Source organism: Phoca vitulina, unplaced genomic scaffold (genome assembly GCF_004348235.1).
Source record: "Phoca vitulina isolate PV1807 unplaced genomic scaffold, GSC_HSeal_1.0 scaffold19, whole genome shotgun sequence".
NCBI lineage: Eukaryota > Metazoa > Chordata > Mammalia > Carnivora > Phocidae > Phoca > Phoca vitulina.
The window spans coordinates 20,437,992-20,461,046 of NW_022589722.1; the positions used below are offsets into that span (position 1 = coordinate 20,437,992).

At 42.2% G+C, this 23,055-nt stretch overlaps 1 protein-coding gene across 2 annotated transcripts; it reads left to right on the plus strand.

Moving 5' to 3' along the window:
- The first annotated feature begins 619 nt into the window (after positions 1-619).
- On the plus strand, positions 620-23,054 carry FBXO7 (F-box protein 7). 2 transcript variants are annotated; one of them, XM_032416589.1, is made up of 9 exons: positions 620-953; positions 4,357-4,651; positions 9,245-9,472; positions 11,039-11,180; positions 13,262-13,345; positions 16,378-16,473; positions 18,219-18,395; positions 20,171-20,208; positions 21,178-23,054. In XM_032416589.1, exons 1-9 carry the CDS (start codon positions 832-834, stop codon positions 21,565-21,567), a joined length of 1,572 nt encoding a protein of 523 aa, XP_032272480.1. In that variant the 5' UTR covers positions 620-831; the 3' UTR covers positions 21,568-23,054. The 2 variants fall into 2 exon arrangements, with proteins under 2 accessions (XP_032272480.1, XP_032272481.1); XM_032416590.1 differs by lacking the exon at positions 620-953 and adding an exon at positions 1,059-1,193 and having other exon boundaries at positions 4,509-4,651.
- Position 23,055: the final 1 nt, after the last annotated feature.

Genomic DNA, 23,055 nt, shown 5'->3' on the forward strand with positions numbered 1-23,055 from the left:
ACAGGCCTCCCGCCAACAGTCATGTGAGTGAGCTATCCAGCAAGCAGGTTCTCCAGCCTGAGTCAAGCCTTCAGAAAACTGCAGCCTTGGCTCATGAGAGACCAAGACAGAGCCACCCAGAGACGCCAGGCCCAAATTCTTGACATACAGAACCTGTGGGACAACTAACGTTCGTTGTTTTAAGCCGTTAAACTTTGGGGTGATTGCTATGTAACAGACTATACTATACTCTCCGACATAGATCAGGGACTACAAGCTGTTTCATATTTTGCTGTAACAGGAGGAAACTAGCAGAGCCTGGGCTCAACCTAAGGCTTCTCAGAGCAGATGCCTGCGGCTGGAGCGGAGCTCCGCGGAGGAAATGAGTTAAGAACCAGACACGCCTGGGGCTTGCAGAGTGGCAGGTCACATATTCTGCAGCCTCTCTCTCGGCGTTAACCTTCTCCAAGCACACCTGGAAGGAGTCGGCACAGCCCCGGCAGCAGACGAGCCGCCACAGCCGACAGAGCCGCGGCCCCCGCCCCCAGCGGCAGTCTCGGCACCTGCGCACTGAGCGCCTCTCACTCCCAGGCGGCGCCGTTGCGCGCCGAGCCATCGATCACAAGACGCCGAGCGGCCTGGCTGGCCAGCCGTCCGCCCGAGGGGTGGGCTCTAGGGGGCGCCCTCAAGAGAGGGGCGGGGCGCTCATGTTCCAGAGACCCGCCGGCAGGGGCCGCGGCGGGTCCTTCTCTCCGCTAGTCCTCCGGTAGTCGCCGCTCCGGGCCCGCCGCCGCGCCGTCGTCACCGTTGCCGCCTCCGGGTCCGGGCCCCCGGGGCCCTCCCGCCGCCACCATGAAGCTGCGGGTCCGGCTACAGAAGCGGACCTGGCCGCTGGAGATGCCAGACGCGGAGCCGACGCTGGGCCAGCTACGCGCGCACCTGAGCCAGGCCTTGCTGCCCACTTGGGGCTTCAGGTAGGAGGCTGCGGCGGGGGCGCGCCGCGGGCCCGGGAGCAGTGCGCGGGAGCGCGCGCCCGCTGCGGGCGGTCACGTGAGGCCGGGCGGTAGCGGGGCGTCGTGGGTCGGGCGTCCCAGGGACTGTGACGCGCGCAGACCGGGCGCGGCGCGGACGCTGGGGCTGCAGCTCGCCGCCTCCCGGCTCGCGACTCGTGGAGGACATGGCCTGGCGTCCCGGGGGCTCCCTTCCTTTGCAGGGTGAGCCGTCGCTTCCGTTTCCGCAGCAGAGGAAACCAGGGACAGGCCGGGGCGTAGGGGTTCGGCTGGGGGTAGACCTTTCCAGGCTCTGTGGGATTTAAGTTCACCATCTCCAGCAGTCGCAGTATTCCATGGAAAAAGGAAAGTTCTAGAAGTTAGAAACCGGCCCTCCATCCGAGGCCACCTGTGAGCGGGCCGCGTTGAGTCTGCGCGTGCCCGGCCCGCGGGGAGCACTTTGACTTCCCGCCGCAGAGTATTACACGCTCGGGGGTGTCGGCGTGGTTCACATCCTTCTATTTCCCTGGGCGAGCTGTTGCTGTTTTGCTAAAACTAAGATAAACGTTGGCCGTGGGATGACCCTGGAGAGCTTGCAGTTTGGGGGCAGTGACGTTGAGAAATAATGGACCAGATTCCGCTATTAATTTATGGGGCTGCAAATGAGACTTTGTTTCCACAGAGAGTATTTTCTGGGGACAATAATCTGGGGGTAGAGGGACAGAGATAAGGGTGGGCCTCTTCACGTACTGAACTAGCGAGTTTGGAATCTGAGTGTGCTAAGAAAAAAAAAGGTGGTCGCTGGAGCTTTTTAGGTGAATTCGTCAAAAGAAAACCTTTCTGTTAATTAAGTGGACCGTTTTTATGAGACTTTTATATACCTTGACTTTATTTTTAGGGAATAGAGTAAAATGAGGCCGTATTATGAACTCACCTTTCATTTTTCAGGTTAAGGCACTATATTAAAAGTAAGCCTGTTTTTCTCCAAATTAAAAATGGGGTATTGACGTAACTGTTAAACGTTGTATTAAGTGACATGCCTGTTGTTATCTCTTGGGGTTAAACCTAAGCGTTTTGTATGCTGATGCCATTACCCCACCAGAATTCTTCAAAAGTAACTTTTTTTAAAAAAGATTTTTGCATATATATGTATATATATTTTATTAATATTATATTTTAAATTAGGGGCAGTCTTGAAAGGACTTTATCCAAGAGGCCAAGTTAGTTTCCCCTTTGGGTTTGTTTTTGAGGCTGGTTAACTGGAAGGAATGTAAGCTTCAGCTTCTGAAAGTAAATTCATTCTTCTGAAAGTATCTTCACTTCATAAAAATGGGCAGTTTTAAAATGACCATAGGACATTATTATTTTTAAAGTGTCTTCACTGAGCAAGTGCATCTGGGTTTGAAAGAAAATATTTTTAAAAGGCCTGGTGTTTCAAGGATGGCATTTTCTGATGAATTAAAACAATTTTTTTTCAGTTTCAGAAAACCAGTTTTTAACCCCTCTGCTGAAAAGCTCTATGTTACTTTAGAAATAGCTCTTCCCTTTTTCTAAATGGGGAGGGAAGGCCAACATTTTTATTAATCATGTAATTCTTTAGCTTTTCTACAGGTAGATGTTTGAATGACTATTTTGTTAGATACTGTTAAAAAAACCAAACCTTTTGCTGTGACAGATGGTCCATAAACACATAGTACATTTGAGGTGTTTCTCTCTTTTTCTGTTGGGATGGTGTTTTTTTGGGGCATCTGGCAGATTTTCAACATTTATCAGAGGGTTTGAAAACAGAAGCATAGCTATTTATTTTCTAATAAGCAAAACTTCAGTAATTTCTCTACAAAAGACACTGTAATTGGTAAGAAAAAGTGTTTTTACATGTGAAAGAAAACAAATTATTTTGAGCACTTTTGAAAATGCAGCATTGCAAGAATATTGTTTATTCATGATTTTCAAAGGACTTCATCCTTGGTTAACCTCTCAAAAAGTTAATGAAGTCAGCATTGCTGAGTCTAAATGCCTTAGAAAATGTTGTGCAGTGGTTTGTTAATTACTCTTTGCCACTATGTGATGGTTATTCTCTCAAATCAGAGAGCCTGTGATATGGAAGGGAGAGTTCGTTGCTTCAGGCTAATTTGAGCTCTTAACTTGTTTAGCAGTGGGGTTTTGGATTTGTGCTGTTTTCATTATAAAAGACATCACACATCATCAGTAAGAAAGGTGACCTTGTATTTAACAGTGGGAGGGATGAATTTATACTGATCTTCTATATACTCATCTTATTGTGATTGTGAGTATTTACCTAGGACATGGATCTAGTGTTTTGGAACAGACATAAGCTGACTGTTATGTAAACAATGACTAGGGAGCCCTGATTTCACTTTCATCTCCCATCTTCCCAACTAATGTTTGTTGGTTGCATTTATTCCACAAATACTTTTATTTGACAAGTGCTGGAGATACAGTTTTGAACTAGACAGATAAGATACCCGGCCTTATGAAACTTAAATTGTAGTGGTGGGGTGGAGAAGAGATGATAAATATGGAATTTTCAAATAGTGATGTTACAATAAAAATAAAACATGAGAATGGAATAGAGTGATGGAGGCCAGGCAGAAGGCATCCTGGAAGAGGTGGCATTTGAATTGAGACCGGAATGATGAGAGTCAGCCCTCTGAAAATCAGGAAGAGCGAATGCAGAGGCCCAGAGGCTGCTGTGAGGTTGATCTGTTTTGAGGAAGGGATAGAAAGTTTACATTGATAGAAAACAGTGAGTGAGGGGTTGGGGTAGATGAGGTAGGAGAAATGGGTAGGGGTCAAATGGTGGGTGTTGGAGGCCATGTTAAAGATTCTGTTCTGAGTTCAAATAGAAGCCATTGGAGGATTTTCAGCAGAGGAATGATGTGACATAGTTTGTATTTTAAAAAGACTATATTTCATTGACCGAATCTTAAGTTGCTGTCAATCTTAAGATGCACGTTGTTTTATGTAACACTAAAGGAAGAGTTGCTGGCAATTAAGCTGTGATATGTCATCAATTTTAAGAAGCATCCCTGTTTCAAAGATATCAGAATTACAAAAGATGTGAAGTGTGTACCTTAGAATTGGTGAGAACATGGGTTAATGATAGAGAATTACTGTATCCTGCGTCCCAGGATAGAATTGTAGCCATTAGAAGTCTATAACCTAGGCATTCGGTGATAAGAACATGTAATTTTGATAGTTTTTGCAAAACTTTGGCTTCCTTTTTATTTTTGTTTTGTTTTCATTACTTAATTCTTCCAGGCTCACACCATGTACCTTATATATATGTTCTAAGTGTGTTATTGAGGGAAATGGTAGCGGGTAATGGTAGGTAGCTCTTACTGTCCTTATCCATCTTTCTTGGCAGTTCTGATACCCGGTTTGCAATCACATTGAACAACAAGGATGCCCTCACTGGAGATGAAGAGACCTTGGCTTCATATGGGATTGTTTCTGGGGACTTGATATGTTTGATTCTTGAAGATGCCATTCCAGCACCTAACTTACCTTCATCCACAGATTCAGAGCATTCCTCACTCCAGAATAATGACCAACCCTCTTTGGCCGCCAGCTCCAATCAGTCCAGCATACAGGATGAACAGCCCAGTGCTTCATTCCAAGGACAGGCAGCCCAAACTGATGACTGCAGTGATGACAATATGGTAGGTATTAATATCAAGATGAGAAATGGGGTAGTTGATAAAGCATACTGAACACCTCAGTTGAATTCTGTATCAGGATAATTATTATTAGTAGATTGCAGATTATATTCTTGTTGAAATTTTTAAACTGCTAAATGCCTGGACCAGTACTTGACTGGCATTCTGAAGAACCCAGTTTTTATGTATTTATTTTGTTCAGACATTCACTCCTTCAGACAAATTGTCCCTTGGCTCCTCTTGTTGCCTCTAAGCTCGTGATTTCCAGCTTAGCTTCTCTGGTCTGCTTCTCTCATTAAGGCTATATAGAGTCCAGTTATTTCCAAATTATTTGCAGGACATTTATATCTGGATTTTAAGCATTGCTATCTCACGTTCTGTGCTGACATAAATTTGGAAATACGAACTAATGTTCTCCTCTTCCCAAGCCAGCCAGCTGCCCTTTCTGTTGGTGGCACCACTGTTTTCCTGAGTTTAAAACCCTGGAATGATTTTTGACTCCTTATATCCAACCCCTTAACAAGGCCTGTGAGTTCTTCCTTTCTGTTCCAGGCTTCCAATATCTGTCCTTCCGTCTACTTTCTGGGCTCATCATTTCCTATACGTTTTCGATTATGTTGCTCCATTTAGTAACTTTGTGTCATTGATACACCTGTGCTTACAATTTTTAGCTGAAAAAGACCAGCTATCTCTAGTTTAACCCTGTCATGTTACAGAGGAGGAAAATGTTGTCTCTCTTCTTGTACTTAGTTTTTAAAGCTTTTCAGGGCTACTTTCTTTTCTTCGCTCCAGTAGACTCTCATCTCCAGCCAGACCAGATTCCATATCATTTTCCCTGTACCAGCCGGCACATTCACACGTTCTCATGTGCACGCGCACACACAGCCCACCTACTGCTTCATGCCTTCGCACTTGCTGTTCCCCCAGCCTGGAATGCACCACCTTTCCTGCCTCTCCTGTCTCTGCCTGTCTTCCAAGGCCCTGCCAGCCACAGCCCAGTGATTGTCTTTAATTTCTTAGTATCGATTATCTGTATTGCCTTGTAAACACCTCATTATTTATTATCCTTTTGATTTCTTGTATGGCACAAGTGATCACATATATTACTTAATTTTTTAATATTAATGTATATGCCATTGTGTTCATTGTTTTTTGTGTTTATACATATGATTTCAGCTTAGTTTTTTTTTTCAGGGCTTAAACATTTGTGAGTGTAAGTATGCATTGTGCCTGTCATGACATCAAGTATAGACAGATACTAAGAAATGCTTTTTAAAAGATCGGTAAAGTATGAAAATCACCTTTGTCAAGTTTTGTTTTGTTTTGTTTTTGGAGAGTGCACTCAAGCAGGGGAATGGGAGGAGGGGCAGAGGGAGAGAGAGAGAGAGAGAATCTCAAGCAGGCTCCACACCTGGTGTGGAGGCCAACTCGGGGCTTGATCTCACGACCCTGAGATCACAACCTGAGCTGAAATCAAGAGTCGGATGCTTAACCAACTCAGGCGCCCCAGAGATTTTTAATAATAGTATCCAAAGAGATTAAGCAATTTAAAAAAGACTTTATAAAGGTCAAAGTATTTTTATGATTTTTTTTAGAAATTATTATGTATCTCTGTGTTTTTGTTTCATGAAGGTAATCTAGCGAGTAAGAAATAGAATATTTAGCCACATATTTAAATTATATTTCTGAATCTTCTTTGCTGATAGACTCATTCAGAGATTCTGGTAGAAGGGGCCAATCCTTTTACTTCTATGTACTTGTAAAAATGCCCAGTAAGAACTTTTCATAGTATATGTGACCGTTACTTTACTAGTTTCCTTTTGGAAAATTTTGACAAATTAATTTTGCTTCAAATTAGTCATTTCAGTTCTAAAAGCATGTTTTGTATTCTAAGACTTGTATAGGGTGACTGTAAAATCTTAGTGTGGAAGGTGAGCTTGAAATCTCTTAAGTATGCTGTAAGTGCTTGAAGCAGTATGATCTGCTAATTAAATGTAGAATGAAGTCTTAGGGAAAATAGCTGGGTAAAACTGGAAACAACAGGAAAATTTCACTCTTGTAATTAAGTGTAAATTAATTTTTTTATTTCATATATTTGGGAATTCTCCTAGTACCTGTTGAGTCTTTGATGGAAAATGGGGATAACCTGGTACAGACCCTAATGTTAGCTCTAAACTGAATTTTAATTACTTGTTCCTATCATTTGTAAATGACGTGACAAGTGATCTGTTTAGAGAGGTGGTGCTGAACATTTTTTTTCCCATTTCACATGCATGGAGGACATGATAAATATTCATATCATATCAGAATGGCTCAGAATGTCAGTGGTTCTTACGGAGTGGGAGTAAGGTTTGATAAGCTCACCAGGGGATTCTGATAACTTCCAAGACATTATCAGTTTAGGGTAACTTTTTTAATATTTTTTCTACACGTATTGTCTCCCACGCAACTGTCAGTAAGTAGTAAATAGCCAAAAGTTAGGTAGAGTAGATAAGTAAGAAGCAAAGAGCTTACATACTTCATAATTCAGGTGTTAATATGGTTTTTTTTTTTAAAAAGATTTTATTTATTTATTTGAGAGAGAGAATGAGAGAGAGAGCATGAGAGTGGGGAGGGTCAGAGGGCGAAGCAGGCTCCCCGCTGAGCAGGGAGCCCGATGCAGGACTCGATCCCGGGACTCCAGGATTATGACGTGAGCGGAAGGCAGTGGCTTAACCAACTGAGCCACCCAGGCGCCCCATAGCTGTTACATGGTTTTAACAGGTAGTTTTGTTTGTTCAGAAATATGATGGAGAGTGCGAATTGTCATTGGCCTCTAAGTTTTAACAAATGAATTTGGATCTTTTCCATAAGCCAGTAAGGGCTAAGTCCTCAGGGATTTTGGAAGAACAGCCTCTTGCTCCCTTATATATTTTCCACCCTTTCATCCGTCCTACATAATTTTTAATTTCCTCTGTCCCTTCTTTAATGGAAATACGAACTTAAAGAGAAGAACCATGTGTTTTGCATCAAGAGTTGAACACGTACGTCAGAAACAAACCTGAGCAAAATTAATATAGGTAACATAGTCTTAACTGAAGCAGTGTATTGTGTCTGAAAGCCTGAACTGTGAGTCTGGAGATGTTGGTTCATTTCAGGTTTTTGTTAGCTGGTAACCTTGATTATGTTATTTAATCTGAGTCACAATTAAAACACGTATAAAAAGGCAACATCATCTGACTTGCCTGTTTTATAGAATTCTTGTGTGGTGCAAATGAGAAGACACTGAAAACAAAACCATTAGGAAATTGTAAGATACTGTCCTTAACATTGGTTCAGCAAGCATTTGTTGAGCACCTACTATGTGCCAGGTCGTGTACTGGGATTACAAAAGTAGGTGATGTGGAGTCTGTTCCTTTCTAAGGTTGCGGTCTTGGTAGGATGTAGATGTGTAATCAGGAAAGTGCAATGCAGTGTGATAAAGTGCAGTAGTCAAGGCCTTTGCAAGGCAGGGTGATAGTCTGAGCTGCCTCTTCGGCAGAGGTGGAGAGTGCTGGCATGGGGAGAAAGGGCCTGGCAGGAAGTGGGCTTGACAGAGTCAGGAAACCGATGAAGTGATACAGGGCCTTGTATGCTAAGGAGGTTTAGCAGTTTGGACTTCATTTTCTAGGCCTGCGTTTCTCAGCATGTTGTCTATGAAACACTGCTTTTCTGAGACCGTAAGTAGGTGTTACGGGGATGCTGAGCATTGATGAAGGAGGGTGGTGTTTCTTGGCTAAATGTTATGCACACATTATTATTATTGAAATTTCAGAGCTCTGTAATGCCACAGTGTATTGTGTGAATATGGAGGGTGAGGTTCAGTGGCTATAGCATGTAGTAGCATTTTCCAAACTTCGTTGATTGTAGAACTCTTTTTTTCCGAGGACGTCTAGGGTTGCATTCCAAGGCACAATTTAGGGAAATGCTGCTATCTGCATTGGGGAAATACTGGGAAGTTTTAAGCTGGGACATAGGACATAGTTGGATTCTTTTTTTTTTTTTTTAAGATTTTATTTATTTATTTGAGAGAGAGAGAATGAGAGAGACAGCACATGAGAGGGGGGAGGGTCAGAGGGAGAAGCAGACTCCCTGCCGAGCAGGGAGCCCGATGTGGAACTCGATCCAGGGACTCCAGGATCATGACCTGAGCCGAAGGCAGTCGCTTAACCAACTGAGCCACCCAGGCGCCCCATAGTTGGATTCTTAATTGTCAAAACCTCTGGCAGCAGTAAGTGAAATGTCTTAGAAGACAAAATGGAGTCAGGGATACCTGGGGAGGCTATTACTGGAGGCCAGGAGGTAAATGAGTCTGAAGTACCATTGGGGAGCAGTAGGGGCAGATTTTGGGCATATTTAGGAGGTAGATTCAGTGGAACTTGGAAGACAGATCACATGGAAGGTGGAGTTTAGGATGGTGGAGGGAGAAGGCTAGGTTGATGTCCAGGTTTTTGGCATACTGGACAAACTAATAATGTGCTTTGGCTTTGAGCACTAATCTGAGTTCAAAGGGTACAAAGTAAACTATAAAAATAAAAGTCTATTTAATGAATTCATGGTTTTTGTTATCTTTTTCAGTCGGGGCCTAGTCAGACTTTGGAAGCTGGGTCAGTTCAAGATGTTGTGGATATGGAAGAGGGCACAGGTGTCTTTCCCTCAGAACCGATGCTCTGCAGTGAGGCGGTGGAAGGGCAGGTGCCACATTCATTAGAGATCCTGTATCAGTCAGCGGACTGTTCTAATGCCAATGACGCCTTGATAGTATCGGTACATCTTCTCATGTTGGAGTCAGGTTACATACCTCAGGTAAGACTATAAGCAGAAATCAAACATCTTGTTAGGGTTTCAGTTTCCCGTTGGGAACGGGGGCATATTGATAAACATCACTAGGATATTGTGGTTTTCTAGATTTCTGTATTAAAGACAAAAGATTATGTATGATAATATGTAGTAAACTGTGGTCAAGAGTGTGGGATGGGCATGTCTAGATGGATAGTTTACTGGATTTTTATGGTAATGGCTCTGAATTACCAGTAATCTAATAAGATTCAGTTAGGAAGAGGGACATTGTTCCCTTCACTCATTCATTCATTCTCCATTTGGTAAGTATTTACCAGTGACAGGTGCAGTGCTTTGTCCCTGCTCTTGGGGTGCTTATAGTCCAGGAGTGGGGGAGGGAGACAGTCTACAGTCCGTCATACTGTATTGGTGAAATTCTAGGAGCGATGTCTATGTATATGGGATGCCAGAGAGTCATGGAGGAGAACAGAGTTTCTCAAATCTTGCTGTGCCTAAGAATACCTGGGGATCTTACTAATGCAGGTTCTGATTTATTTATTTCATTTATTTTTAAAGATTTTATTTATTTATTTGAGAGAGACAGAGAGCGTGAGCGGAGAGAGGGAGAAGCAGACTCCCCGCTGAGCAGGGAGCCTGACGGGGGGCTCAATCCCAGGACCCTGGAATCATGACCCGAGCTGAATGCAGACGCCTAACTGACTGAGCCACCCAGGCGCCCCTGCAGATTCTGATTTAATAAGTCTAGGGTGAAGCCTGAGACTGCATGCTCCCACACCGTAGACATGCTACTGGTCTCTGGGCCATGTTATGAGTAACAGAGATGTGGAGCAGTTCAGTGACCATTGTACACCTGCAGCATGCCATGCTCTGAGCCAGGAATTAGGATATAAAGATAGTGGGATAAGTCCTTGTCCCCAAGGTGTCCGTAAGTTGGGGAGAGAAACAAATAAAAAGAAAATTATGATGTATTATAACATAATAGAAGTGTGTAACAATATAAATATGAACAGAATGTTAGGGGATAAAAGAGAATGACAAACAAGATTTTTTTTTTTTTTAAAGATTTTATTTATTTGACAGAGAACAAGCAGAGGGAGAGAGAGGGAGAAGCAGGTTCCCTGTTGAGCAAGGAGCCCGATGTGGGACTCGATCCCAGGGCCCTGGGATCATGACCTGGGCCGAAGGCAGCCACTTAACCGACTGAGCCACCCAGGTGTCCCCAAACGAGATTTTTTTTAAAAGGCCTCACAAACAAAATGATAATTGAGCTATGGGTCTTGAATAATGATATGGCTTTGCTGGACAGAGTAAGTGAGTCTTTGAAGAGAGAATCAATCCCTGTCTCAGATATTATTATATCTACTTGAACAAACATTTTGATGGAGGATAATATATTGTAACATTTTTCTGTCAAAATTTTATTAATGACGATAGTAATGATTTGACAAATTTTGTTAAGGGGACCGTGTGGAATGCTTATTTCCAGACAAGTTAGGGGCCTCTTGGGTTTTTAGTCTTTTTGAGAGTAATGCTTTTCCTCATTATTTGTTTCTCTTTGATTTCCTTCCCCAGGGGACGGAGGCGAAAGCTCTGTCCATGCCCGAGCACTGGAAGTCAGGCGGTGTGTATAAGCTGCAGTACACGCACCCTCTCTGCGAGGGCGGCTCTGCTGTTCTCACCTGTGTGCCTTTGGGAACCCTGGTTGTCATAAACGGTAATTGGATGGCGCAGTCACAGTTGTCAGTTTACCAGAGCTGACCTGTGCCTCCCCAGATGTCGTCTAGCTGCTTTGGTGATTGGTTCTCATGATCTAGCTGAGTCTTTCCCAGCTCTGCTTAGTCCCTAGGCCGCTGATCACAGGAGTCGGAAAGGTTATGGACGATGTGGGTTGATGTTCCGGCGGCAGGCTTCTCTTGGCAGCGGTACGCTTCGGCTGTCTTCACCTGGTGATGTTTTTGCTCCAGGGGGCGTTGTGATCATCGGAGTGAGATGATCTATTACATATGAGCTGTTTGTGCTGCAGATGACTTTATGTTTATTTTTTTGACCAAAGTCTGGAACTGAGCGATGGTAAGAGGTGAGATTGAGCGGGGGTCGTCTCTGAACGGTAATGCACGGACACACGCCTGAGCACTGCCTTCGTGTGTGCGCACGTTTGCGCCCGCAGGAAAGTCACTTCGAGTAGTTGCTTTGTCTCCTTCTCTTTCATATTGGCAATTTCACAAGGATGGCAGTCCGTTTGGTTTTTAGTTCAGATGCCACCCAGAAGTCCATATGTCTACCAGTGGTCTCCAGAATAGTCCCATAATTACACCTTCTAGAGAGCCAGTGGAGTGACTAGAATCTTTTTCTGCTCTGTTTTGATTTTTGAGGTTTATCCCTTTAGCTAGATAAGATAGTATGATGAGATTGGAATGACTGCGTTTTTGATTTTTCAGGACAGCTTGCCTTTTGTGTAGCGAAGGCAGTTGCTTCAATACGTCTTAGCCCTGAGCTCTCAGCAGCTACTGGTTCTGCTGAGGTGGAAGAGGAGGCTTAGTAGACCCCGAATTGCCACTTAAACCTGGAGCAGCACCATGTTCGTCTGTTGCATTTATCAAGGTCCCTTGTAAAATTTTGTTTGAAAATGTTTGTTCTGCAAAAATCTATTTTGAAAACCAGCGTCCTACCGTCTTGATCTTTGAAATGAAAGCTAGTTCTAGGTCCCCTGTGATGTGATTTCTGCTACTTCCCTTTAATCACTAGATTCTTTGAAATATTCAAGTCTCAAATTTCAACAGCTTTAACGACTTTGGTGGTATTCCACGTTTGTCAGGATGCGGCTGTCCAATGCAGAAGGACTAGCTGTGTCTTCTCAGTGAGCATGTGAGACTTCCAGCTGGGCGTTCTTACACACGCAGGGGCGGCCGTTTCTGCCCCTCCCGGTCGCTCTGCTCCATCACATCCTAACTGGTGAGGCTGAAGCTACCCAGTAGTGACTGAGGTGGTCATTTTTGCCTCCGTTTCTTACAAAAGCACTTTGACAACATGTATAATAGCCTCTATTCACTGGTTTCAGGATACATAGCATAAACAGAATGGCTGCTAGGTCTCTTGATGGTTTCTTTGTTTCTGTTATCTTGTTCTTTTTTTTTTTTTTTTTTCCTTTTACTGTTCTCAGCACATCGGCTACTCACAGACTTGCATGGCAGCCAGCCATTCCAGGCTTGATTCTTTGAAAAGGAGCAGTGTGTCCTTAAGTCTTTCCTTCACCCAGGACCTCCTGCTCTGTGCACATATGCATAAGCACAGCACGGGCTCTTTCATGGAATGAGATGAAGTGCGCCTTTGTATATATGATTAAAATTGAACCCTCTGGTGATGTCAAGAATAGTGGTCCTTTGGGCTAGAAAGAGATGATGTTGTGAAAACTAGCAGGATTCTTTTGATAAACAAGGGAAGACTCTTTGCCAAGGGTCAAATAAAAAAAAATAAGTGGAGTTTTTAGGGACCTTGTTAGAAATAATGATTTTATTATGTTTAACTGTCTCCTGTTAACCTTGTTGCATATCTTTCAATTACTAATAAGCTGCTGTTGGTAATACCTAGTGGATTTTATATAAAGGTGCATACTTTAGTTTTTAAAGGTGTTGTAGAGTGATTTTATTTGATGTGGTGGCAGGTTTACACTTCGCTACGAGGGAAGGAAATAAGCGTCCTTTGTATGTTGGGGCAGGGAAATGCAAGCCCATGCTAAAACATGAAGGCCATTGGTGAACTGACAAGAGTTATTTGTCTTCGTTTGCTTATTTACAGCTACACTAAAGATCAACAGTGAGCTCAGAAGTGTGAAAAGATTGCAGCTGCTGCCAGGATCATTTATTTGCAAAGCAGAACCAGGTAAGAAAAGCATGATTGAACTTTGGGGATGAAGCTTTGAGAGGTTCACTTTAGAAAGCCTGAAAGGTAATGTCTGAGAGACTGAAAATTTCTGAATGAGATTAAAACAAATTTAAGATATGTTGCAGAGTATCTTTTTCTTCCTGCTTTTCTTAGGTTCTTGGAGTGCTGGATGATATGTGTACTGCCATTATGGAATGACACTAGTATGTAATTCATCCCATGCTATACCGATGCTTCCTAATTTCTGAATTAATCTTTGGATTTTTCCAGCATCGTATTTAACCAGTATGGAGAGGATCTGTGTTTTGTGGAAACCATATAGTGCGCCTTCATTATTGAAGATTATTGGAGGAAAAACTACTCAGAATTGTTAGCTTCAACTGACATAGATTTGGTAGCCGTTTGATCAGATTGGAACTTTACCAGAAGTTTGCATTCTAGGCATGGTTTTGCTTGTGTTCTATAAGATCATTAGTAGATGCAGAGACAAATTTTCCTTTTTATTTTTTCAATTAAATCCAGAGTATGAGAAGCAGGTAGGCAGTTGAAGGAGAGGAGATGGGTGGAGCAGGGACTCGCATCTTGAAGTGCTGGTTTTGTGCTGGACCGGCATCTTGACAGACGCTATTCCATTTCGTCCTCCTAGTAAACTCGGGAAGGTTTTACAATCCAGCTATGGCGTGGCCTGCTGTTGTGGGGCGGTGGCATTGACAGCATGTCTTGGAGGGAAGGCTACCTAGATCTAGGTCTTTGCATTGAAGGCCTAGAGACTTATTCTTATTGGTTCCTTGGAGACATCAGGCCCTGCGGTCCATGAACTTCCACAGACCAAAACTGATGGGTAAAGGGGATGTCTGGATATGTATTTATAATGGTCTCTGAACATTTATCGTCACCCTAGACCAGTGTTTTCTCAGCCCTCTTTGCATTATCAATCCCCTGAGGAGCCTTTGTAGAAAATTCGCCCCCCACCCATTCTTTTCCATGAAATTTTAATACCGTAGATATAGTGTATTTTCATTTGTGTACTGTGGCTCTTTGGAGGGTCACAAACCAATGGTCTAGCTAGGGTTTTTTAATTTGCCCTCTGAGAACCAGTTTTTGTCTCATTGTGGGTGACACTGCCCCTGCTGAGGGTACACAAACTAGACTGATAAATCTGTAAAATGGTCTTACCATTGGGACCGGAAAAACTTGAAATTCCTTGGCCACAACACTTTAGTTCTGTCGACACTAGGGAGGACCTGCTGTGGGGAGTAGAAATACTCTACACTCCATAGTAGTAGAGGTTATTATGCCCATTTTACAGATTAGGAGACAGGTCTAGAGAAGGTTAAAAATTACTTCAAGGTCACAGAGCTAATAAATGGTGGAATTTAGGATTGGAATATATTTGACTCCTAAGCCTGTTCTTTTTTTTTTTTAAAGATTTTATTTATTTATTTGAGAGAGTGAGAGAGAGAAAGCACAAGAAAGGGGAGAGTCAGAGGGACAAGCAGACTCCCTGCTGAGCAGGGAGCCTGATTCAGGGCTCAATCCCAGGACTCTGGGATCGTGACCTGAGCTGAGGGCAGACGCTTAACCAATTAAGCCACCCAGGCACCCTTCCTAAGCCTTTTTTTTTTAAAAGACAACTTTTATAGGAATGTAGCTCAGATTCATATTCCTTATCTGGTTTCTGTTAAATAAAGAGAAAGGAAGTGAAAGGGGAGGAAGAAAATTAATATCACAGTAAGTTTATGGACTATATTAAATATTTTTAATATAGTACTTTTATGTTGGGCAGGGTTATATAACGCTGCTCATTTGACAAGTCATTTTAATTACTTTTTGCTGTGGCTTATAGTAGATTACCTAATATATACTTACTTATAAGTTCCTGATTACTTCTATAATAGATAATTGCAGGAAAAAGCTTGTTTAAAGTCAGTTTTCATACTTGAAAAAAGGCCATAAACCAAATTGATTTTTTAAATATCTTGATATTTGATTTCAAGTCAAGCTTGTAGTTCATGCAGGGAAGATATCAAATTATAAAGAGTGTGTTATTTTTTATAGATAGCGAAGTACCTAGTTACAGAATGGGGAGGGAGCACGCATAAACTGATGATCTGGAATACACCTGGCACTGTGTGTGGAGCTTTACGTTTTAACCACTCTTTGGTGCACTGGTGGTATCTCCTTTAAATAGGTGAGCAAACAGGCGTGGATCAGACGGTTCAATGCCTGGTGGAACTATAGCAGAACCGTGGTGGGGACTTGGGTGGCATTTGGCCATGCTTCCCATGCTGCAGTGTACGTACAGGTGAATCATCTGGGGCTCTTAGGAATATGCAGGTTCCAATATGAAAATGTAGGTCTGTGGTAGGGCCCGAGATTCAGTCGTGCTAAAGTTTCCAGGTGATGGCTGTTCTTTTGATCCGGGACCCACACTCTGGAGTGGCAGTGGCTAAAATGAATGCATTGGAGCCAGACTTAGGTGTGTACCCTGCTCTGCTGCTTACCGTGAGGCCTTGGGTGGGCTTTCAGTATCTGTCCTATTTTTAAAATGGGGGTCAGAGTATTTGTCTCCTACTTTGGGAGAACTACTGATGTGAAAGAGAGCCTAAAGTTGCTGACACCTGGTCCTCATGTGACGGATACCGTTCTCCTTCTGCTGGGACCGGAAGAGTGGCCCTCCCACTAGACACTCCCAGTGCCTGGACAGTTGGGCAGGTGCTCAGGACATCATGTTGTGTGTACAATTCTCACCCCACAATTTTTCCTACTATAATTGTAGTCTGTGAGCTATATAGGTTGCCTACAGCCCTATTTGAAACTGTGAGATTTTTAGCTTTACATCTAAGATTTAGTTTTCAGAGCCACACACTATGCATTTCTTTATCTGCTAGAGACTCTGGTTCATGTCTGTCTATGTCAGAATTGTTTGTGAAAATTTACCACTTTGGTTTGGTGGAAATAGAGGATACCATTTCAGGTTTTGCCACTTGATTTTGTGTTTTGATTTTTCATTAAAAAATATATTTTAGGGGAAAATGTAGCCAAGATATACAAAGATCTTCAGAAGCTCTCTCGTCTCTTCAAAGACCAGCTGGTGTATCCTCTTCTGGCTTTTACCCGACAAGGTGAGAGATGATAAATGATCACAGGTCAGATAGCTAGAAAGAAGAGTAGAAGTTTATATACTATGCTTGTGACTCTGACATAGGACTTTTGCCTCTTTCTCCTCCTAGTGAAATTCTGGTCTTCTAAAACTAAGCTTTAATGTTAATTCCTTAACCATTATTTACTTTCTCTTTGTATTTCCTCAGCATTTTGGGCATCTTTATTGTAGCCCACCTTCCACTGTATCATAATTGTTAACATGAGTTCTTTCCACCTAAGGTTTTAAATATCGTGAAATCAGGGAATAGGTCTTGTCCACTTTTGTGTTCTCATGGCCCAACGCAGGGTCTGGTCCATAATAGGCGTTCAGTAAATACTAAATAATGGATAGCCTGTAAATTGGGTTTTAAGTTTTTTTTTTTTTAAACATGATTTATTGGGGTTCTGTGCTGGGTATGGTGGATATACACATGCATTCTTTTTTTATGCTAACAACTTTGAAGGAAATTTTATTCTCATTTCATAGATGATGAAACTATTTTAGTGAGGTTTATAATTCATTCAGAATTCTTATATTAGCTACCTCTTACTTATGTTGTAGTAAAAAAATACTTTAAAATCTCAGTGACTTAAAGCAAACACTTAGTCTTCTCACTCACGTACATGTTGTGTGGGGGTTAACTGTGGCTGAAGAAGCGGTCCTTCCCCGGGACATGCTCTTGTAGCCCAGCCACGTGTTGGTTCTTCCAGCTTTTGCTCGGAAGTGATATGCCACTTCCACTCATATTTCACTGCACAAAACCAATCAAAATGGCCAAGCCTGTGGCAGTGTGGTGGGGAAGTGTAATTAGAGGCTAGAAAATGAGAATCCTAATGTACTACAGTCCTTTAGCTGGAACATAACTTCAGAATTATACAAATAGATATGTGGCTTTTACTTGCTGTCTGTATATTGAGATATTTTAGGTCTCCAGTTGCATGGGCCAAGGCTGCTGTCACCATAGTTTTCTTCTTTAGGTGGTGGTAATGAAAGAGAAAAATGTGAATTTTAAAAGCCTTTATTGGGTTTCAGTTATCTTTGCGAGTGGAGAACAATATCACATCTATTTAAAGGAGCTAATACTACATCATTTTCATTTGACTTTGGAAGGTGTTGTTACTCTTTTCCTTCCTTGGCATGCTTCTGAAATTTATCTACTTCCCTTTTTTCTAGCCTGCTAGACTGTGAATAATAGTACTTGCTAACACTTGAATGTTTGTTCTAAGCACTCTGTATGTATTCACACATTTAATTCTCAACTCAGGGAGGTAGGCAGTACTATTCACCCATCTTACAGATAAGGAAGTTGAATTATAGTTTAAGTAACTTGTCCAAAGGTACACAGCTAATAAGTGGGAGTGTTGGGAGCTAGTTATAAAAGCCAACAAATCATCTGTTTTCTGTAGTTCAATAAGAGGTTTTTGTTGCATTGAGTATTGCTTGAAACAAGGGAGACCATGGGCTAACATTTAGAAGTTGTCAAAGTTATTCATTTGGTCTGTATTAAAAAGTATTTGTTTTTCCACTAAAACAGAGGGAATAAGGGACTTAGTAGTAGCCATCTGGTCAACCTGGGGTTAAAAGTTTGTTGTAGGTGTCACATACTTGGGTAGTGGAGACTACCCTCTAATTTGTCACTTAGGAACAAGTTGGTAACTTTGTTAAATATGTGGGGAAAGCTAGATGTTCTTTACTCAGTGACACCTGTTCTTTTTTTCTTTACAGCACTGAACCTGCCAGATGTATTTGGGTTGGTAGTCCTTCCGTTGGAGCTGAAGCTGCGGATCTTCCGACTTTTGGATGTTCGTTCAGTTCTTTCTTTGTCTGCAGTTTGTCGTGACCTCCTTATCGCTTCAAATGACCAGCTGCTGTGGAGGTGTTTATATCTGCGGGATTTTCGAGGTGATTGTTGTGATGCCATGTTAATCTCTTTCTTACCGAGATCTTAATTATTTAGCTTGCCAAAAGTTTTTAGTTGTAGGCTCTTTTTTTTTTTTTTTTAAGAGTTGCAAATAATCATAACCTGTAGCCTTGTTAGAAGGAGATTCTAAGCCTTGTCTACTTTTGCCTATATCCTGAAAACTCTGCCCAGTCTTTTTTGTGTTCTTCATAACACAAGTAGCCCAGTAGACGAAGTAGAATATTTCAAGATAGAAAAATTTCAGGTTTATTCTTTCTTTTGAGACCATCCTCTGAATGACTTAGCAGTCTGGTGCATTTCATGTATACAACCTGGGGCACGTTGCTGGGGAAGCTTTATTTCCATACAGTCTCATTTATGGTGACTTGGTGATGATTGTAGCAGTGATGACAGTGGATCTCGGGGGCTGGGGAGACGTTATCCCAAATGTAAAAGCCCTTTGGTGAATCAAGATTTCCAGATACAAATCTAGAAGCCTGATTGTGGAATTTCTTTTCCGCATGTCAGTGTTTTTTTTAAACTGGTTTGACCCTGAGGTGGGTCATGAAATCAATGTAATGGGTCATTAAAAAAAAAACCATATGCATTTTATAAAATAGTTGTAAATTTCTATTTCAGTATGTGTATATGTAGGTATATACTGCTTTACAATGTAAAAAATATTTGTGGTTCATGAACCCTCAAGAAAGAGTGAATGATGGTGCTATGTATAACATACCCTCTTGGGAACTGTAAAAATCTAGCGGGTAGATCCCCTTCCTTCTTTTTCATACTGAGAATATTATGTAGAGTCGTTTGGATTGATAAACTTTTTTTTTTTTCTCTTTAAAACCTCAGAATGTAAGAAGTGAATGACCTGGTTTTTCCTTGTCCTCCTCCTTGATTCCTAAGGTCCTTGTTCTACATTATTTATGCCCCTGAATCCAGAGTTCAAAATGTCATTTTGTTCCAGGAGGCAGCAAGTATCATCTCAAATTAAAAAAAAAATTATAGTCAGAAAAGACAAAATGACCGAAGTATATAGAAGAATCAGCTGAAAAACAGGCTGTGATAAAAATAGGCAAAAAAGCCCTTTTACGTACATATTCAAATTCAGATACAAAATGCAGTCGTCTCTATCTCATTTCCAGACTGTGGTCCACAAGCTTATCTGTAAGCTGAGGGTTCAGATTTTATAATGAATTTCCCTATGGGCATAATGTTATGGGACTGGAGTTTTATAAAATCTTCCTTCCATACCCACGTAATAGCTTCCCAAGAAGACATCTCTTTTATCTAAACTCTTCATTAGACTTAAAGTTGAAGGAGTCCCTCTTTCCTCATTTCACATATGTCAAGTAAATAAATATATTAAAAAATACTTAAGTCGTCATGGTCATACTTCTATGAGTTGGGAGAAAATAACCCAGATATGGAAGAAAACCTGAAGTCAGCTTTGCCTCCAGTAACGATGGGCTGCGATGCGCACCCAGAGATTGTCACCCAGTCAGTGTCGCAGAGACTCTGGTTCGAAATAGCGGCCGTACCCAGATGAGACCAGGGGAGGAGGCGCAGTGAGGGACAGCTGGGGCAGGGAGAGCGAGAGAGGTTTGAGTCAGGTGCAAGGTACAGGTCCTCTGGTGTGTGGTTAACAAATGATTCGTGTTCCTTTTTGTGCTTCATGTGTAAGCTTCAGTTTCCTTAAGACAAAAGCAAAAGTGCTCTTTAATGCTGGATGCATGAAGCATTTTAAATCCTTATTTTTTTTTTTTTGTAGATGGTGCTGTTAGAGCTCGAGACACAGATTGGAAAGAAGTAGGTATTAATATCGAGGCTGATGTTAATGTAACACAGAAATAATTAGTTAATATGTTAAAGGCATATTATCACTTTTGTTATGTAATGAAATCTGTTTTTATCAAATTTATTGCTAATTTTAAGTAAATGAAAGTGTTTTTAACTTTTATCTTAGACTCAGTCCTCATTTTCTTAATTACATAGGAAAAGAGATATTACCGCAGTGATTGTTTTTTGCCTTTACTTAATATAAAACATTCTCTTTTCCTCTGTTGCAAAAAAATTTAAGTTTCTGTGCTGGAGTAGTCCAGCTCTTAAGCTCGTTAGACTCATATGTTATGAAAAGAATAACTGTTGTTTGACACGCAGACGCTTACTGTACAAGACATTGACAGGACTGAGAGAAACGTGGAGGGGGGGCCGCTAGAGAAGAGTCCTCAGCTGGGTCCTCTGCTCACAGCACTGCTCTTTAGGAAGATGTGGCAGCCTCTGAAATTGGCATCTCCTTCTTGTTGTGGTTTAAGTGGAGTCCATTAGGAACATGATTTAGATGAAAAAGTAGATTTAAATGCTGTCCCTCCTCCCCGCCCCAGACCTTAACTTTATATTTTGTGGCATGATATTCTCAACAGATATTTAAATTTTCCACTTTCAAGAAAAGCTGACCTAAAATTGCGTATTAGTTCGAGAGCTCTAGACTGCAGTCTTGGAAGTGCGTGTCACTCAGCTGTCCTTCCTTGGGCCTGAGTGCTTCTCCAGGGCGGCACAGTTGCTCGGTGGTTAGAGTACAGTGTGCTCGGCCTTGTCTTCACAGCTGCTGCCTTGTTCGTGCACATGGAAACTGGGGACAGTTCCCTGTGTGCACCGGTTCCTGTGTCTGCTCCAGAGTGTGGGAAAAGGAAAGTGTAGAGAGAGTAGTGGAGGCAAATTGGAACCTCAGGGAAACATCCAGATCACTTACCGTATCTCGTTCTTGTGTTTCTACAGCTGTACAGGAAGAGGTACAAACAAAGAAAAGAAGCTCAGAGAGGGCGCCATGTGCTGTTCCCGCCATCGCCGCCCCACCCCCCCCCATTCGGCCCCGGCCCCTGGCACCCCAGGCCTTTTCCTCCCAGCTCTCTCCTTCCTCCAGGAATTATTGGTGGAGAATATGATCAAAGATTAACACTTCCCTTTGTTGGGGACCCCATCAATTCACTCATCCCTGGGCCCGGGGAGACACCAGGCCAGTTCCCTCCACTCAGACCACGTTTTGATCCAATTGGCCCGCTTCCGGGACCTGACCCCACCTTGCCAGGGCGAGGTGGCCCAAGTGACAGATTTCCCCTGCGGCCCAGGAGGGGTGGGTCAACTGACGGCCGGCTACCGTTCATGTGATTGGTTTGTAATCTCACTTCTGGAGCTTGTTTGGTTTTTCTTTTTTAAAACCACAGCTGTCATCTTGTCGGGGTGCTGATCTCTAGTGTTTTCTGATTGTGATGGTGAGGAATGCACTCACACTGGCCTTTCAGTAAATCTACTCAAAGCTCCAGGGGCGCTAGGGCCCAGAGGGTCCTGTATGACTGGCTTGGCCTGGGACCTAGTTGGCTCTTGACCTCCCCGCTCTGAGTTCCCCTCTTGAGTGAAGGTTGTTCACTGATAAATGTTCTGCATCAGATTAAAAAAAATTAAGTATAAATCATATGGCAGTCTTAATTTTTATTACAGAAAGAGAATAAATAGAACAGCTTCACAACATTACTTGGAGGTTTCAGAATAATCAGAGAACCTATTCAGTGTCATCAGGTTGTTGCGGGGGATTTTGTAAAAATTATTTTTTAGTGGCACCCTTTCTTCAAACAAAATCGTTTGCAGAAGCCTGACTTATAAAATGAATAAAAGCCAAGCTAGTTCGGTTGAACTGGACTTAGGGTGGGTGCTTTGGACACCCACCTGCGCAGTCCATCTCCTCTCCCTGCAGCTCGTTCTCAGGTTCTCTGGTGAAACTTCTGGGCTCTGCAGCAGTTCTTGACAACCGTTGGGTTACAGGGAGTCTTGTTTCTGGCTTCTTCTGGAGTGCAGTTATGATTTTTTTCCTTGTGTTTGGAACACTTGGTGCCTAATTTGTAATCTAAGTAGATGACATCTTTTAACATCAATTTTACTGCTTTAAGTGCTGGTCAAGTACTTGTTTTCAAACATAGTCTCTTATTATTTGAAGAACATTTTGCTTTTAAGATTTAAAATACACAGAATTCAGGATTTATTTGTCTTACAAGAGAAAGGCCAAACACAAATGTCTTATCATACAACTATAGAAACATGCTATAGTGACAAATGAAAATCTGAATCACAACACAGGAATAAAACACTATTAGTATATGCAGACAATATTTAGGAATATTGCCAATGTCTTCCTGCTTTTTTTAAACAGTCTGTTTTGCATATAAGGAAATGGCTTGGAATGTTCTATGCTGCAAGAATATTTTGAGTCCTACGTAAATGTGAAAATATTTTTTTGCTACACATATAGTCTTTATTTCCATCACAGTGAAGAAAATTCAGTCAATAATAGGATTTTCTAGAGGCCATGCCACCTTTAGTAGCTCAATGTATATAGGCAAAGGATTGGGGCCTTGACATTTCTTTCTGTGGTATTTTGGGATATCTGAGCTATAGGACAGCTTTTTAAAAAATGTGTCCACTAGATGCAGTGTGGCTTTAGTTGGGTCTGGGCTGAAGAATTACCTGAAGCTTTGGTGGGTCCAAGTACACCCTTCTCTCTCTCTACACCTCTCTGTGGCTGGCGTGGTGGTAGGCTGTGTGTGTGTGTGGTGTGTGTGTGTACCACACCTCTCTGGCTGGCTGTGGTGGTAGGCTGTGTGT